The sequence below is a fragment of the Euprymna scolopes genome, chromosome 11 (assembly GCF_053919585.1).
Source record: "Euprymna scolopes isolate OS-2025 chromosome 11, ASM5391958v1, whole genome shotgun sequence".
Classification (NCBI taxonomy): domain Eukaryota; kingdom Metazoa; phylum Mollusca; class Cephalopoda; order Sepiida; family Sepiolidae; genus Euprymna; species Euprymna scolopes.
The window spans coordinates 99,854,621-99,875,093 of NC_136492.1; the positions used below are offsets into that span (position 1 = coordinate 99,854,621).

The 20,473-nt window shown below is 34.6% G+C and overlaps 1 protein-coding gene across 2 annotated transcripts in view; it reads left to right on the plus strand.

Annotated features, from left to right (window-relative positions):
- Positions 1–20,473, plus strand: part of LOC145287981 (filamin-B-like) — a 306,042-nt gene that overhangs the window by 99,043 nt on the left and 186,526 nt on the right. For both annotated transcript variants that reach the window (XM_080135974.1, XM_080135975.1), the window contains exon 6: positions 16,457–16,644. In XM_080135974.1, the coding sequence (XP_079992100.1) occupies positions 16,457–16,644 (188 nt within the window). The remainder of the gene's footprint in view (positions 1–16,456; positions 16,645–20,473) is intronic.

The window sequence follows — 20,473 nt, forward strand, 5'->3', positions numbered from 1 at the left end:
TTGCTGATTTATTATACCCAAAAAAAAGTTTGTAGCTCCTTTACGAATGTTAGACACGGCGCTTTATTGATAGATTTCACTTTCTCTTCTTCAGATTTTATGCCTTCTCTGTTTTCTATGTGGCCTAGATATAATACCTCAGGAACTAAAAATTTGCATTTTTCCCGGTTTAGTCAAATTTCAAAGTTTCCAGCCTGTTCAAAACTTCCTCCAGGGTCTCAACGTTTTTTTTTTTTTTTTCCTGGTTTTGCTTATCAATAGAATGTCACCAATTCTAATAATTACATTTTCAATGCCCTGCAAAATGTTTTCCATGGTTCTTTGAAATATTCTCAGGGTTGATTTCAACTTGTACATAAAAAAGCATTTATGAATATTGATGACCGTTGATTCCCTTGCATTTTCATCCAGCAATAATTGCTGGTAAACTTGGCTTAAATCTACCTTAGCATAGGATTCACCACCTCCTACAGATCTTTTGTTTTTGATATTGTATAACCAGGTGTGAAGACCCGGCCTCTCTCAGATAAGATGAAACATGAAGAAGACCATAGTTATGAGTGTAATCCTAGGTGGTTCGGCTCGAATATCTACAAAAGTATTGCAATGCAGTAATAATAATGATAATCAATGCTGACTCTTGTTGTAGTTTCGTATGAAATTAATTATTCACAAAGAGAGAAAAATATAAAAATAATTATATACAGTAGAAAAAAAATAATTATATACAGGAGAAAAAAAATAAAAAAGAATGAAAATGTCGCCTACAATTTTCTTTTTTTTTTTTTTTCTGATAGTTATGATAGTTGATGAACAGGGCTTTAGTCTTGTTTTGAACAACTGATTTTTTGCTTATCAATCGGTCAAAGGACGTGCTTTCTCGAATGGACTGGGGTTTGGGGCAGTGGACAGTCTACTTCCGAGTTCAAACAGACTAAAAACTGAGCTCAAAAAAATGATTTTCTTTGCTCTACAGTGCCTTATGTATAAAGGTTGGTGTAGGTCGGAGCAAACATAGGTTTTTCCTTTAATCAATCCACGCTTGCTGCATCACACTCTCATTCACTCTGATTGGATAATCAGCTACCTCCTCTATATGCCCAAATCAGGTAACTTTTCACAGTATAAGGTTCTCATCAACAATTTTCTTATGCACCCAGCAGCTTCAGTCCTTGAACCCCGGGTCGAATTTTTAGCCCAAACAATCAGCTAGTGAGCTCCAAATAATCACATTTTCAGCAATTTTGTTTCGACTTTGTTTTTTGTTTTTTTGTTATAAAGAAAAATGTATTTTACATTGGCGACCACGCCATCTCTCTTTATAATTGGCAGGGTTATCTGCCGTCATCCAGGACCTGCCATTAAGATAAAAAAGTTCTAATTCATCTTTCACTGGCCCCCGTTTCGAGCAATTTTCAACCATAGCTCTAATTCAACTCTTCTTGATCCCTCCTTTCGGGGCTGGTCGGGTCACTAAATTGGATAATCATCCAATTTAGTGACTGGATTGATTCAATTTTAAAATTGTTGTAGCCCATTCAGAAAATTCAACTGGCGAAATTGTTCCTTTTTTGCAGTCTCCCTAATTCATCTTCTATTTTCGTTTTTGACATCTAGGGTACTGACTTTTTTTTTTTTTTTTTTTTACATAGGTGTCACCACATTATCAAGGCCAAGAGGCCACTCAAGGATAAGGGTTAAAGAGTGTACAGTAGAAATTGGTCAATATAGTAATCATTGGTAATGAAAATTTGGTAAATTTGATAACTTATATGGAACGGCTCATCAAGAACTTATTTACTTTAGACTTGAACACAACCATATTGTAGTCACCCGGAAAGCAGGAAAACGGAAGACAATTCCACAGGCGTGCAGTTCTAAGAAAGAAGCTTTGTTCATGGAATCTACGTTTAGGTTTAGGCACAGATAAAGAGTGGGGGAAATTATTGATAGTGTTTACAGCTAGACGAGTGTTTCTTGTGAAAATTTGGCGAGGGGGGACCATAGATGGAAGCTCAGTTGAACACTTTCCATGAAAATAACGATACATCAGAGACAAACTCGCAACATCTCTTCTGTGAGATAGAGGTTGCAAGGAGGAGAAAAGGACATCTCCTACGAGGCTACGAAGTCTATTTTGAACTCTATCAAGGCAGGACAAGTCCTTTCTAGCAGCTTCTGCCCAGATGTGGCAACAGTATTCCATCCTTGGACGTACCTGGCTCTTATATAGATAGAGAATAGCATCAGCAGTGAGATATCTACCGGATCGATAGAAAGATCCCACCATTTTTCCAGCGGCCTTGGCAACAGATTTGATATACGTGTTCCATTTAAGATCAGGAGTAATGGTCAAGCCCAGAAGCTTGTCAAAACTTGAGGCCTCCTGAAGACGAGAGCCATTCATTTTAATTGATGACAAATGTGGATTAGAATGTTGATGATGTAAAGAAAGAAGCTTGGTTTTAGATGCATTAAAAGTAACCAGCCACTCCTTTCCCCATTGTACTACGTGCTCAAGATCAGAGGAGAGAGAATTGGAGAGAACTTGGTCATTTACTGTCTTAGACGTGCTACCATAAATGGTAGTGTCGTCAGCATAAATGTCTACAAATGATGTAAGGATATGATTTGGAAGATCATTAATGTAGATCAGGAAAAGAGTTGGGCCCAGGATGGATCCCTGAGGGACACCGGCATTAATACTGTGAGCTTCTGATTTTTGCCCCTCAACTACTACTCTTATGAACCTATCAGAAAGAAATGATTTAATAATTGAGAAGACTTTTCCAGCTATACCATAGCTAGCGATCTTATGAAGTAAACCTTTATGCCATACCCTATCAAAGGCTTTAGATATGTCAAGAGCAATTGCCCTAGAAAGATTGCCACCGTCGAGAGATTTGCTAATCCTATGCGATATAACTGTAAGGACATCTGCTGTAGATCTAGCAGAACGGAAACCATATTGAGTGTCACTAAGAAGGTTATTTTTGTTCAGATGGTTGATTACTTCTGTATTTAACACAGATTCTAGCAACTTACTCATGACGCACAGGAGACTTATTGGCCTGTACTGAGAGGGGGATGAGCGATCACCTGAATTCTTAAATACAGGGCATACTGATGAGATTTTCCAGGGAGATGGGAAACTATTCTCCTTAAGACAACGTTTAAACAGTTTTGTAAGTATGGGCGCTAGTTCAGGTTGAAGTTTTTTGAGTACTATAATTGGAATACCATCAGGGCCAGTTGCTTTACTGGAATCAAGGTTTTTGATTAACTTGGCAACATCACGTACAGATATACGTATATCACATAGCGTGTTTTCTGATACAGGAGGAAATATTGGGGGTTGGCGGTCTTGGTCGCAAAGGCTAGAATTAGCTGCAAAGTTCTTGACAAAGAGTTTGGCTTTGTCTGATGCTGACGAGATTACCTCAGGTCCATTGATAATAGTTGGGATGGAGCACACGCTTCTGTTCAGGATTCTGTTTGCTATTTGCCAAAACGTGTGGGAACCAAGCCGCTGCTCAGCTACTTTGGACTTAACAGATTGAGCATACAACTCTCTTGCGTTCCTTATTACTTTCTTACAATGGTTGCTGGCAGTCCTGAAAACGGCTTTAGTTTCCATACATCTATTACGTTTGAAGCAGTGGAAAAAGTGATTTCTGTGCGCAATGGCAGCAGCACATTCTGGAGAGAACCATGGCTGGCTGTTAGGTTTTTGCTGAAACTTTTTAGAGGGTATGAAATGGTCAATACCTACAATTAACCATTCAGTCAGGTCTAATACTATAGAGGACACATCCTTTTTAAACATGGAATGCAGAGGTAGATCAGATATAAATGTACGGAAGCTATCCCAGTCAGCCTTAGTGTATCGATATACTGTACGATGAAGAGGTACGTCTGGGGACTTATTACATTTCATTTTTATCTTAATTGATACAACAGAGTGGTCGGAAGATCCAAGAGGCGACAGAACAGAAACTGAACATAGTTCAGGGCAAGTTGTGAGAAAAAGGTCTAGTAGGCTCGCATACTGGCCGTCATTATCGGGCACATGGGTAGGTTCCTGAACAATCTGAGTGAGTTCATAGGCAATGGAGAAATCATGACAGAACCTCCCCTCATCATCGGTCTTGTTTGAGTGGGTCAACCATTCGACGTTGTGAACATTGAAGTCTCCACATACGTGAATGTTAGCTGAAGGATAAGTAGAAAGGACTTGGTCAATTTTCTCAGATATGCTTTGAAAGATAGTAACTCCGCTGTTGTGGGGGCGATAGAGAGTAAATATAAATGCAGTAGTGTGAGCTAAAGCAACCCGGAAGCACATATAGGGTAAGTTAGGATCTTCCCTGGAGATGTCCCTCCCACATGGAAAGCTATCTTTAATATAGGCACATATTCCATGCCCATGGCGATCTTGGGGGTCAGATTTAGAAGTTAAGTTAGAGTATCCTGTAATTGCAAACTCATCTAGGGAAATAGCCTGTCCAATGCCCGTTTCACTTAAAAATAAAAGGTCTGGTTTAGTCTCCTGTAATTGGGTTTCAACCTCTGGAAGGTTAGAACGAAGACCCCTGATGTTGGAGAAGGAGACATGGTAGTAGGGGTCTACGTTGGAAGTTGTAGAACCGGGTTTAATCGTGTATTTTTTCTTGAAACTTGTCATGATGAAATTTTGGAATTTGTGGACTAGGTCGTCAGGTTTACTTAGAGCAGGACAAAGAGGGGAAACTAAGAGAGAAAAAGAAACGAAGAATTTTTTTTTTTTTTTTTTTTTTTGTAGCACATGATAAGGTAAAGCCGTAACAATTACCCACTAGTATGGCATCGAGAGGCCCCACCAGAAGCTACTGCATGGTCCAGATTCCATTCACCAAATGGCAATACAGCAGCCCCAGTACTTTGTACCTGCTGATAGGACAGCCTCCTTAGTGGTTAATCCAAGGTTCGGGTCCCTGACTATCAGGCGGATAACGTCAGCCCAGACAAAACGTTTACCTCCAGCACCCTTACTAGTGACATGGCTACAAGGATAGACATAGAAACAGAAAATTTCCACCAACTCTGCCAACTGTTCGTGCAAAATACTGCCAACCTAGAAAACAGCTTTTTCTTCTCCCTTTGTCAGAAAAATCACTCATTAAAAAATGAGGACTGAGGGACAAATAAATACCTGGGTTTTGCCTCTGGGTCTACATACAAAGTTGCATAGGTTGCTTTCACTTGACATAACTTCCCATCGAATACAACATCATACTTTGCTGTTCTGTTTGTCTTAGTCTGCCTTCTTCACTGTCGACATCGTGAAAATCTCCTTCCATAGCATTTTATTCACGTGTTGAACTATCCACCACAATTAATGAAAATTTCAACTGCATCAGAATTGTCGTTTGTTCACATGGGTGCAATTTCCTGTATAAAACTTGAGACATACTTTTGTTGTCTCCAGCAACCTTTTATTATTTACTTTTTTCCACATTTTCACTCCTATCATTTTTTTCCACATTTTCACTCCTATCATTACGGATGCTTCTGTATCTATTTCCATAGACACCCTCTAGTGACAAATGTTGATATCTACATAATAGGCATCCATTTTTTCCAGTGGCGCTTTGATTCTGTTTATGATAACAAATTCCTCAGAATTATCCGAGTCCATGCTTCCCACTTCTATTTGCCTCACCGAATTCTTTTTCTTTTTTACAATATCGGCGAGTTTCTTTTCCGTGTTTAATTTAAAATATTTATCCACTGCGTACTCATCTCTCACAGTAGTGAGACGTGGCATATCTAAAAGGGCGCTACTTGCTTTGTGTGTTGCTTCACAATGAGCACATTGTTTTTCCAACTATTTCCTTTGATCTGAGTGATGGTGTGAAAATTTTGTTTACTTCTATTTTTTTTTTTTTGTTGTTGTTTGAATATTTTGTAAATGTTTGACAGACGATTCCATGTTGACTGCTAAAGATGGTGACTGTGTTTATCTCTGCAAGTAGTCAACTCTGGATGTTGTCATCATGTACTCTTACTATAAATTTGTCCCATAGCATTTCATCTAAAAAAAACATTCCAAAACTACAATTTTCACACATGCTTCTTAACTCTGCCACATCATCTGTGATCAACTCACCCAGTTGGAGGTTTCTTATATAAAATTTTGTTCTCTGAACGATCACAGACAGCTTCAGGCTGAAGTAATTTTTCATCAGTCTGACAATTTCATAAAACTCTTTACCTTTCGGTTTCTTTGAAGTTAATAAACTGGACATTTGTTTGTACACCTTGTTCCCACAAACCAATAAAAGAATAGCCTGCCTCTTCTTCACGTGAGCCGTATCCCCTGAAATATTATTTGCTTCAAAAAAGTGTTCCAAACGTTCAATATATTCATCCCATTGTTCACTTGAACTATCAAACGATTTCAACCAATCAAATGTAGTCATAATTTGTTCTTTGTTTGGATGTTCGTGGTCAATTTGTAATGAACAATGCTTTATTCCTGTCATTAACTACATACTACTACTACTACAATAATAATGGCATCATAACATTGCATGTGAACAAAGACCTGGATGTTGGTTGATTTCCTAGTTCAAGGGAAACTACTCTGTCTAAACATATTTTATATACTTTATTTATTTACATTTTGTCACTGATGAGTTTAACAGGTGTGCCTCATATTCCCTTAGGCTGACAGCTCTGGTTCAACTGGTTTACAAACGAGAAAATTGCATAAGTTGTTCGGTTGAAGTACATCCCATGCAAAGTTTTTACATAAGATCAATCACTCCACATATTAACATTAGTTTATATGGAACAAAAATAGTCCATCAAAATGTAACTGCTACTTGTCATTAAAATTTTATGGAAAAATATTGTCTTGATTCAATATTGGCAACTGTATGACCCTACACCACTGTCCGTGAAACATATTAAAATAGCTACTCCATTTCACAAGGTTCATCCTTTAACTAAGATGCGATCCTGTCAATCATCCAAAGGAACATAACTGAATGACAGCCAACAACTCCAGAAGTCTCCACTGCAACTGGAATAAAAAATAAATCTGTCTTCAAAACAAGAATATTTATTTAATTATTTAAATTTTTTTGTGGATCAGTTCAGTTGCAAGTTGAAAATAAGTCACGACAGGTAACATCCTTAAATCAACAGAAATAATAATTCTATGTGGTCCAAGACTTTTCCTTTGGCAATTCTTTTGCTTTCTTGACCTTCATATATTCCAAAATTTATACAACACACTCAGTATGTCTCTACTCACCCTCCTTCCTTTTGCTTTAAACCACTGCATTCATCTGCCTTATTTAAAGATAGTGACTTGATGTTTTCCCATACCTTATTGAATGAAGCAATCACTACAGTTCAATTGCTTATAAATCCTTCTATTACTTTATCATAAGTGAAAGTCACACATGTTGAAGACATACTGAGGGAGAGGAGAAGGTTATACCAATCTGGTTAAAATATCTAAGCTATCGAGAGTCTCTCCAGCTAACTTGAAATTACAACACTGCCCTTTACAACCAAGGCCGCCAACCCCCAGTATTTCCTTGTGTATCTGAAAACATGCTATGCAACATACAAATATCTGTTTCTGATGTTGCCAAGTTAATCAAAAACCTTGATTCTGACGGCATTCCAATTATAGTGCTCAAAAAGCTACAACCAGAACTAGTGCCCATACTTACAAAGTTATTTAAGCATTGTCTTAAGGAGAATTGCTTCCCAACACCTTGAAAAATCTCATCAGTATACCCTGTATTTAAGAATTCAGGTGATCACTCATCTCCCTCTCAGTACAGACCAATAAGTCTCCTGTGCATCATGAGTAAGTTGCTGGAATCTGTGTTAAATAACGAATTAGTCAACCATCTCGGCAAAAATAACCTTCTTAGTGACATGCAATATGATTTCCATTCTGCTAGATCTACAGCAGATATGCTTACAGTTATATCTCATAGGATTAGCGAATCTCTCAACAGAGGCTTCCTCTCTACGGCAATTGCTCTTGACAGATCAAAGGCCTTTGATAAAATATGGCATAAAAGTCTACTTCACAAAATCTCCAGCTATGGTATAGCTGAAAATGTCTTCTCAATTATTAAATCATTTCTCTCTGATAGGTTCATAAAAGTAGTGGTTGATGGGCAGAAATTAGAAGCTTTCAGCATTAACGCTGGAGTCCATCAGGGGTCCAGTCTGGGCCCAACTCTCTTCCTGATCTACATTAATGATCTTCCACATCACATCATTACATCATTTGTAGACATTTATGCTGATGACACTACCATCTATGGTAGCACATTAAAGAGTGTAAACAACCAAGTTCTCTCTGATTCTCTCTCCTCTGATTTTGAGCATGTGGTACAATGGGGAAAGAGGTGGCTGGTTACTTTTAATGCATCTAAAACCAAGCATCATCAACGCTCTGATGCCCATCTGGCATCAACTGAAATGAATGGCTCTCATCTTGGGGAGGCTTCATGTTTTGACAAGCTTTTGGGCTTGACCTTTACTCCTGATCTGAAATGGAACACATATATCAAATCCATTGCCAAGATCACTAGAAAAATGGTAGGATCCTGCTATTGCTCCAGTAGATATCTCTACTTATATAAAATTCTCCACCTATATAAAAGCCAGGTACAGTCAACGATGGAGTACTGTTGCCACATCTGGGCAGGAGCTGAGAGGTTATCCTGTCTTCACAGAGTTCAAAATAGACTTCGTAGCTTAGTGGGGGATGCCCTTTTCTCTCCCCTGCAACCTCTTTCCCACAGAAAAGACGTTTCGAGCCTATCTCTACTTTATCGTTATTTCCATGGCAAGTGCTCGTCTGAGCTCCAATCTATGGTCCCCTTCGCCAAACTTTCACGAAAAACACTCATCTAGCCAAAACCACTATCAATAATTTCCCACACTCATGATCTGTGCCTAAACCTAAATGTAGATTCCATGAACAAAGCTTCTTTCTTAGAACTGCACGCCTGTGAAACTCTTTTCCGTTTGCCTGCTTTCCAGCTGACTACAATCTGATTGCCTTCAAGTCCAACGTAAACAAGTTCTTGATGAACTGTCCCCTTAAGTAATCCAATTTACAAAATTTCGACTAGTTATGTTTACTACGCTATAATCATATTAAATAATGTATACTCATTAACCCTTATCCTCGAGTGGCCTCCGGGCCTTAATAAGTGGTGATTCCTGCATAAAAAAAAACAAAAACTAACAGGCTATCAGCATGAGTAACTTTACACCAATTCGAAAAAATCCCACCCTGACACAATAATGATCCCCACCCCCATTTACCCATACCAAATACACATCAACAAGTCACTTTATACAAATAGGTTTGTAAGACTTTATTTCAGAACATGTCCTACAAGTTTACATAAGAAAAACCCGCTTATTACTATTGTATAATAATACACATTTACCACCCTCTAATAATTTTTTTTTTCCATATGACCAGTTCAGGGGAGACTATCAATTACCATGTAGTTCAGGAGTGGCCTCCCTTACTCTATTAACAGATCCGTTTAACTATTTAGATGTTAAATAATGAATAACACATGGAAAGAAATTCCTCCTTAAAATAACTTTATAAATGTTTTAATTCTTTTTCTTATGTTTGTTGTTTTGGTTATTATTATCGTCAATAGTTTATTTTCTGGAGCTTAAAATATTTTCTTTGACTACAGACGATAAAGAACCAAATGTGGTGTTAACCTATTGAATACCAAGTATATCTTATTAGCATTTTTTTTTTTTTTTATCTGACTGCTTTGACATTTTTTCTGCTAAAAATTCATAATATTCGATGGGCGATTCATGAAACCTGAGTACTGAATGATGAAATTTGAATTTTATAATATACAACTTGTGATAATATGTGTGTGTGTGTGTGTGTGTGTGTGTGTGTGTGTGTGTGTGTGTGTGTGTGTGTGTGTGTGTGTGTGTGTGTGTGTGTGTGTGTGTGTAAATTTAATGAATTCTTGGAGCATAAGTAACTGATTTTCCATAAATTATTTAATCACGTGCTTTTATATATATATATATATATATATATATATATATATATATATATATACAATATTGGATTTATTATTATTTGGTTACCTTTATCATCATCATGACATTTTGACAGCCTTGATAAACTATGATAGCCGAGGATGAAGGTTCTCATTTTGGATTTCTCTCTTCTTACTATTAGATCCCATTTGACTAGGGACAGACTTCTCTTTGGACTACTGCACTGCCCGGAAAAAAACAATTTGCATTATTTCAGCTGTTTTGTAAACTTTCCAATCGGATTTTTGTTAACTTTCCAATTGGATTATATGCATCGTCACGCTGGATTTATCTTGGAATACATTCTATCTAAAGAATTATTTTGCATTTTGGATCAACTCTACAGGAGTTTCATTCAAGCTGAAATATTATGCACGGTTTGTTTTTATATTAGTTTTTACATATCCAATATTTTTTCATTTTTTTATTTGGTAATATAAAACAACAATAAATTGCGGTTTCACTTAATGCCTTAACTAGCAAATTCTAGCATTGCTACAAATATAATTTGCTGATTTCTTTATGTCCTCTGATGAGAAGAATAATAAGAATAGCATTTTTTGAAACTCCGCAGAATAAGGACTTTGTAAATTGTTTTTTAGAGTATTCAGTCGAACAATAAATTTTGATTGTAAAGTTCAACTTACAGTTTAAATTTTCTTTCTCTTATAATAAGCTTTACTCTCTATTGCGTATTGAGCTTTTTTAATTCGATTGGGATCACATTTTCTGTATATAAATACTGTTATTTATATTAGTTTTGGGTTTACCATTGTGTATATCAGGTAAACACTACATCCCTTTGTTTTCATTAGGGATTATATATATATATATATATATATATATATATATATATATATATATATATATATATATATATATGTGTGTGTGTGTGTGTGTGTGTAAAGATTATATATATATATAAAGATTATATATATATAAATATTATATATATATATATATAAAGATTATATATATATATGTATATATATAAAGATTATATATATAAAGATTATATATAGAGAGAGATTATATATATATATATATATATATATATATATAAAGATTATATATATATAAAGATTATATATATGTATATATATATATATATATAAAGATTATATATATATATATATGTATATATATATATATATAAAGATTATATATATAAAGATTATATATAGAGAGAGATTATGTATATATATATATATATAAAGATTATATATATATAAAGATTATATATATATGTATACATATAAAATTATATATATATAAAGATAATATATATATAAAGATTATATACATATAAAGATTATATATATATATGAAGATTATATATATATATACATATATATAAAGATTATATATATAAAGATTATATATATATATATATATATAAAGATTATATATAGAGAGAGATTATATATATAAAGATTATATATATATAAAGATTATATATATAAATATAAAGATTATATATATATAAAGATTATATATATATATATAAAGATTTTTTTATTTTTACATAGGCATCACCACTTATCAAGGCCGATAGGCCCCTCAAGGATAAGGGTTAAAGGGTGTAGAGTAGTCAAAAGGACAATATAGTAATCGATAGTAATGGAAGTTCGGTAAATTTGTTAACTTCAGTGGAACGGCTCATCAGAAACTTGTTCACGTTGGACTTGAAGACAACCATATTATAGACAGCTGGAAAGCAGGAAAACGGAAGACAATTCCACAGGCGTGCAATTCTAAGAAAGAAGCTTTGATCATGGAATCTATGTTTAGGTTTAGGCACAGATAAAGAGTGGGGAAAATTATTGATAATGTTTTCAGCTAGTCTAGTGTTTCTTGTGAAAGTTTGGCGAGGGGGGGGCCATAAATTGAAGCTCAGTCAAACACTTTCCATGAAAATAACGACAAAGCAGAGACAAACTTGCAACATCTCTTCTGTGAGATAGAGGTTGCAGCAAAGAGAAAAGAACATCTCCTACCAGGCCACAAAGTCTATTTTGAACCCTATCAAGGCAGGACAAGTCTTTTCTAGCTCCTGCCCATATGTGGCAACAGTATTCAATCCTTGGACTATCTGGCTCTTATATAGATAGAGAATTGAATCAGCAGTGAGATATCTACTGGATCGATAGAAGGATCCGACCATTTTTCCAGCGGCCTTGGCAACAGATTTGATGTACGTATTCCATTTAAGATCAGGAGTAAAGCCTGTCAAAACTTGAGGCCTCCCCAAGACGAGAGCCATTCATTTTAATTGATGCCAGATGGGGATCAGAACGTTGATGATGTAAAGATAGAAGCTTAGTTTTAGATGCATTAAAAGTAACCAGCCACTCCTTTCCCCATTGTACAACGTGATCAAGATCAGAAGAGAGAGAATCGGAGAGAACTTGGTCGTTTACTGTCTTAGATGTGCTACCATAGATGGTAATGTCGTCAGCAAAAATGTCTACGAATGATGTAAGAATGTGATTTGGAAGATCATTAATGTAGATCAGGAAAAGAGTTGGGCCCAGGATGGACCCCTGAGGGACTCCAGCATTTATACTGTGAGCTTCTGATTTTTGCCCATCAACTACTACTCTTATGAACCTATCAGAAAGAAATGATTTAATAATTGAGAAGACATTTCCAGTTATACTATAGCTGGAGATCTTATGAAGTAAACCTTTATGCCATACCCTATCAAAGGCCTTTGATATGTCAAGAGCAATTGCCCTAGAAAGGTTGCCTCTGTTGAGAGATTCGCTAATCCTATGAGATATAACTGTAAGCACATCTGCTGTAGATCTAGCAGAACGGAAACCATATTGTGTGTCACTAAGAAGGTTATTTTATATATATATATATATATATATATATATATATATATATATATATAAAGATTATATATATAAATATAAAGATTATGTATATAAAGATTATATATATATAAAGATTATATATATATATAAAGATTATATATATATAAAATTATATATATATATATAAAAGATTATATATACATATATATATAAATATTATATATATATATAAAAAGATTATATATATATCTATATGTATATAATCTTTATATATATATGTATATATATAATCTTTATATATATATAATCTTTATATATATATATATATATATATATATAATCTTTATATTTATATATATATATATATATGTATATAATCTTTATATATATATATATATAGTAAGTTATAAAATGTATATGGCGATTAAGCTACACTGAATATTCTGCAATTTCATCGTAGAATGGATGAAACACGGAATATTCAGTGTAGCTTAATCGCCATATACATTTTATAACTTACTAACTAGCTCTACTTACATATTGAGCACTTTTGAAGTAAATACTTAAAGTTCACGCATAAATCTATACTTTCATATCTTAATTTTATGTGAGTAAATTAAGTAGTTATATAAATATATATATATATAATCTTTATACATATATATAATATAATCTTTATATATATATATATATATATATATATATATATATATACATATATATATATATATATCGTAATTTATAAAACATATATGGCGATTAAGCTACACTGAATATTCTGCGTTTCATCCACTATAGGATTCGTCAGGCTTATGCGCGAATTCTGTGGTTGCTTCTTGTTTTTATATATGTGAGGATTTTTAGTTAGCCAATCAGCTTTCTAGTATCCACCGCGCCCCTTCCTATCAGCCAATGGGCATGCATTTTATCGAACAAAGGATCTGTTTTAGAACTAGGTTAGTGGTTTAAGGTAGACGTTCTCCTTTTTTTTTTCTTTTTTTTTTATATATAAATATACCTATGTGTACACACATACATGCACATATATATACATATATATATATATATATATATATATATATATATATATATACATATATGTGTGATCGTTTATGTATATTCATGTTTATTTAATTTATTTATTTGTTTGTTTTCTATTGTTATTGTTAGTTTTAAAGCTATTTTGTATCGCTATCCTAGAGTAAGTTTTATTTTGTGAACACAGTTGTTTGCTATTTCTCGTCTACAGTTTAATAGATTTTGGGGTTCTTTAAAGTACAGGATAGCAAATTTTTCATGGAGGCATAATTTACATGGGTCGTCTAAATGTCTGCACGTGGTAGCTTGTCTCATTATTTTCCATTCGACTACCGGCGAATGTCCGCTTTCTTTGAGTTCCCAGTATTTATTCGCTAGTGTTGTTTTTATATGGTGTTTTTTTATTTTTGAATGTACTTTTGTGGTCATAGTATCGGGTTTTGAAATCTAAGGAAGTCATGCCTATGTAATATTTCTTGTTATTCGGGTTTTCTTTCGCAAATATTGTTGCTTGATTAGTTAAATGGGTAAAAAGTGGTTTACTTTCTTCTGAGGTAGCTAGTGAGATTAGACCCTCGGGCTCTATCCGTCAAAGATTATATGGCATACCCAAAACACACAAAGCGGATATTCCCTTAAGACCCATTTTATCTATGGTAGGGTCCTCACAATAGAAGGTTGCAAAATGGATCTTCAATATTCTTCAGCCAGTATCAAATTATTATAGTAAATACTGTCTGAAAGATTCATTTCATTTCGCTGACTACATGCAAAAATCAACGAGTACAAATAAATTTATGTGTTCGTATGATATCAGCAATTTATTTACTTGTGTCCCAGTTTTAGAAACGATAGATATTTGTGCTGACTTTTTATATCGCAGCCAAAGTCCAACACCTTCCGTTCCTAAACACGTATTTATTGAACTAATTAAATTTGCTGTTACATCCGTAGAATTTAGCTTTAATGATGTAATGTACAGGCAAATTGATGGTGTGTCTATGGGCTCCGTGTTGGGAGGCAAACGAATTTTTCTCGTTACTAAACAGTATGCATCCAGCGTTAAAGTATACGTATGAAAGTGAAGATAATTCCGCCCTGGCGTTTCTCGATATTTTGGCAAAACCAACATTCACTGGGATGTATACACGCTGGGATTCATTCTGCCCCAACAAGCGCAAATATAATTTAATTTGGACATTAACACATTGTGCCCTAATGATCTGCTCGCCAGAAAAATTGGATGAGGAATTAAATACAATTACAGATGCTTTGTCCAATTAATGGGTATCCTTTAGATGTAATTGAAACCACCATTAAAAGGAAAAAAGCAGATTTTTTTACGGACAAACCCCAATATGGTGGATAAATGTCCGGTTTATATTCGATTGCCGTGGTTGGGGAAAGTAAGTGAAAAATTCACCAAACAAATTAGTTCAACTGTTGAAGGATGTTATTTTGCTTCAAATGTTCGTGTTGTGTATAATACAAAACCATTAATCGCTTCCAATAAAAAAGATGTTCTACCCCCTCATCATATTAGTAATGTTATTTATTCATTTAAATGTGGTTGTAGATTTTATTATTAAGGAAAACAAATTACTAAAAAATAAACCCCCTCGATTCCAATTTTGATGAGTGAGGGCGAAACATGTCAATTGACTCGTTTTGATTTTTTTTTTCTTCCTTTATTTCCCTACTTTTATTTTTTAGTCGCTATCCATTTTCCTTTTCTCCTCGGTCTTTTTTTTTTAAATATAAAATGAATTCCGAAGGAATACGTCTTCCTTTCATGATTGCCTTAATAAAGTTTTGTACCCCCAAGAAAATCATGAAATATATATAGATATAGATATTGATAGATATGTAACCATATTTATATAGTTCAGATCGATTCAACTAAGAATCAATTCCCAAAAGCAAAAAAAAAACAATGAAACTCAAGTTTTAATATTTAAAATTTTAAATATTCAATAACGCTATTAATAAATAAATCATTAAATTCAAAGTAAAAATAGCGGAAAAAAAAGCAAATACACGATCAGAGTTTTCAAACCCTTAAACATAAAATACTAAATTCAGAGGAAAATTCTAACAACAAACAGTCAGCTCTGGTTAAAGTATTCCCTAATAATCTTGTAAAAGTTTAAGGATTTTACAAAGTTAAAGGTTCAAAAATCAGGTAAAAACATTGAAATACCTGATGATCGTTTCTATTACTGTGAAAAAAATAATACTTTCTTTGGATTAACCTTACATTTATCATACTTTCGACTTTTTGGAAGAAAGAACTGCAGGAATAAGCAACCTTGATTACTTCAATCAACTAAAAGGTGTTTTATTATCGAGATTGGATTAATAACAATTAACTTTTGAAAATAAAAAAGGTTCAAGTTTGATTGAGTTATTTATTAATAAATAAATAAAAATGATCTTGGTTATTTTCATGACAGATTTTGATGATGAATTGGCTTTATTTTATTTAGGGTTGATCACTGGAAAAGAATTAGGATTTAATCCGTTGATGTCAGCCAAAGAAATTGCAGCTGAGAAAGAAGAGCATCTTGGAATAATGGCTTATGCAGCTCAGTTCTTGGAGAAGGCCACAGTGGTGCAACCAATGGAAAGAGTAATGATGAATGCTCAGTTAAAAAATGTTCATGTCGGGAATGAGGTAAATAATTTTGGATAGTAAATTAAAAAGTTTTGTTGAATCAAATAATTTTTATTGACGTATAGTTTCTGTTTCTGAAAGACAAATTTTTAGAAGGGGCAGGACATCCTATCAGCTGCCATAATGGCAAAAGTATTTGCCTGTCATAACACCAGTGAAGGGTGCTGCATCAACACTTATCCTTCAACTGAGCAACAATCTCACTAGTCATCCAAAAGAATCCAATTGAATGAAGGTCAACAACTCCATAGATCTCCACTGCTATTGCAGTAAAATGAATTGCTCTGCAAGAAAAAATTATTTACTTTTTTAATAACTATGTTTCAAGAGACAGACCCAAGTTCAACTGCAGACTTGAACAAATGGTGATGCTTATACAGAACATGGAGCATGCTATTTTTTTAGATAGGATTTTCAAGTTAAATTTAATTCATACGGTTTTTTGCTCATTACATTGTTAGGTGAAAAAAATAGTTTCAAAACGTCCTCCTCTCACCATATTAAAAATGGGTTTCTAACAAATTACATTATTATTTCTGCACAATCCATATTCTGCATAAGTACTCAAGTTATTAATCAAAAACAACAGATAGCGTCCAAATCGCAGTTCTTATGCTAAATACTTTATTTTCAAACAAATTTTTTGTGTAGTTCACATTTTAGCATCATAAGTATGGAATTGTTTGTATAAATTAAATAGCTGAATAGTTTCTTAAAGACTGAATATGTTGTATATCCTACAATCCGCAATGATTGCATAGGCATTACCCGGTACCACAGCTAGTAAGGCATTCTGTAAGAGTCACTGAATTTCACAAACAACAATCCTACCCATTATTCAAAAGAACACAAGTTCTGAAGTCTTGACTACCATTGAAGTAAAAATAAATTTGTCGACGAGAGAAGAGAATTTCTTTCCATTTTAATCACAGTTTTTTTAACAGTAGACACCAATACAATCGTGAACCTGACAAAATCGCTAGTCAAAAATTTGCCATCAGATGCAGCATGCTAAATCAATAAATCTCCCTCTTTACAAAAGAGAATGGTCATATCCTATTTGTTCACTTTACTTCACCACAAATAAGGTGTACAGGTCACTTTACTTCGCCACAAATAAGATGTACAGTTTACTTTACTTCACCAAAAAATAAGGTGTAGAGATCACTTTACTTCACCACAAATAAGGTGTACAGTTCACTTTACTTCACCACCAATAAGATGTAGAATTCACTTTACTTCACAACAAATAATGTGCACAGGTTACTTTACTTCACCATAAATAGTGATTACACTCCTTGCTAAAAGTTGTCACTTTACTTCACCGCAAATAAGGTGTACAGGTCACTTTACTTCACCACAAATAGTGAGTACACTCCTTACGAAAAGTTGTCACTTTACTTCACCGCAAATAAGGTGCGCAGGTCACCTTACTTCACCAAAAATAAGGTGTACAGGTCACTTCACTTCACCACAAATAGTGAGTACACTCCTTACGAAACGTTGTCACTTTCCTTCGCCACAAATAAGGTGTACAGGTCACTTTACTTCACCGCAAATAGTGAGTTCACCCTTTACGAAATGTTGTCACTTCACTTCACCACAAATGAGGAACACATGTCACTTTATTTCACCACAAATAGTGAGTACACCCCTTACGAAAAGTTGTCACTTTACTTCACCGCAAAATGAGGAGCACATGTCACTTTACTTCACTACAAATAAGGTGTACAGGTCACTTTACTTCACCACAAATAGTAAGTACACCACTTACGAAAAGTTGTCCCTTTACTTCACCGCAAATAAGGTGCACAGGTCAAATTACTAACTACAGATCAGGCGCAGAGGTCACTTTACTTCACCACAAATAGTGAGTACACCCCTTAAGAAAAGTTGTCACTTTCTTTCACCACAAATAAGGTGTACAAGTCCTTTACTTCACCACAAATAGTGAGCACACCCTTTACGAAATGTTGTCACTTTACTTCACCACAAATAAGATGTACCGGTCACTTTACTTCACTACAAATAGTGAGTTTACCCTTTACGAAAAGTTGTCACTTTACTTCACCACAAATGAGGAGCACATGTCACTTTATTTCACCATAAATGGTGAGTACACCCCTTACGAAAATTTGTCACTTTACTTCACCACAAATAAGGTGTACAGGTCACTTTACTTCACCAGAAATAGTGAGTACACACCTTATGAAAAACTGTCACTTTCCTTCACTACAAATAAGGTGTGCAGGTCACTTTACTTCAGCACAAATAGTAAGTACACTCCTTACGAAAAGTTGTCACTTTACTTCATCACAAACAATGTGTGCATGTCACTTTACTTCACCATAAATAAGGTGTACAGGTCACTTTATTCCACCAAAAATAAGGGGTACAGTTCACTTTACTTCACCACCAATAAGGTGTACAGGTCACTTTACTTCACCAGAAATAGTGAGTACACCACTTACGAAAAGTTGTCACTTTACTTCATCACAAACAATGTGTGCATGTCACTTTACTTCACCATAAATAAGGTGTACAGGTCACTTTATTCCACCAAAAATAAGGGGTACAGTTCACTTTACTTCACCACAAATAGTGAGCACACCCTTTACAAAATGTTGTCACTTTACTTCACCACAAAATAAGGTGCGCAGACTACTTTACTTCACCACAAATAAGGTGTACAGTTGACTTTTCTTCACCACCAATAAGGTGTACAGGTCACTTTATTTCACCACCAATAAGGTGTACAGTTCACTTTAATTCACCACCAATAAGTGACAGGTCACTTTACTCCACCAAAAATAAGGTGTACAGTTCACTTTAATTCACCACAAATAAGGTGTACAGGTCGCTTTACTTCACCACATATATTTATGTGGTGAAGTAACGTCACTTCACCACAAATAAGGTGCACGTGGCACTTTACTTCACCACATATAAGGTGATCACGTCACTTCACCACAAATAAGGTGCACTTCACCACAAATAAGGTGCACATGTCACTTTACTTCACCACATATAAGGTGCACATGTCACTTCACCACAAATAAGGTGCACTTCACCACAAATAAGGTGCACAGGTCACTTTACTTCACCACATATAATGTGCACACGTCACTTCACCACAAATAAGGTGCACTTCACCACAAATAAGGTGCACATGTCACTTTACTCCACCACATATAAGGTGCACAGGTCACTTCACCACAAATAAGGTGCACTTCACCACAAATAAGGTGCACATGTCACTTTACTTCACCACATATAATGTGCACACGTCACTTCACCACAAATAAGGTGCACTTCACCACATATAAGGTGCACAGGTCACTTTACTCCACCACAAATAAAGCATAAGGTTTAAATTGTGAAAGAAACTCAGCTGTATGCATGCTTACTTACCTGATAATCTTATAATTGCTCTGTGTCTTGGAAAGTGGCGACAATATAAGAAGAATAGATGAAAATCAAACTTATGAATGTCATGTCAGCATTCATAATGAATCAAAACTGCAACTCAAATGAACTATCATCATCCATAAGAACCTATACACGAGACTCTTTGTGCCATGGTAAAACAATCTAGTAGACAAGCAAAACGGCGCTGATCAAATGAAAGTGTATAATGCAACCTCAATAAGTTAATGACGTAATTAGTCTCACATTTTATTTTATCCGTTGTTTTTTATTATTTTAATGTGTGTTGTGGGATGAAAAGTCATTCTTGGATAACACTACCTACCGATAAGACGATCACAATATCAGTGAACTGTGGAAAAACAAAAACTGTTGAACAGTCATGACTGAAACTTAGTGGACA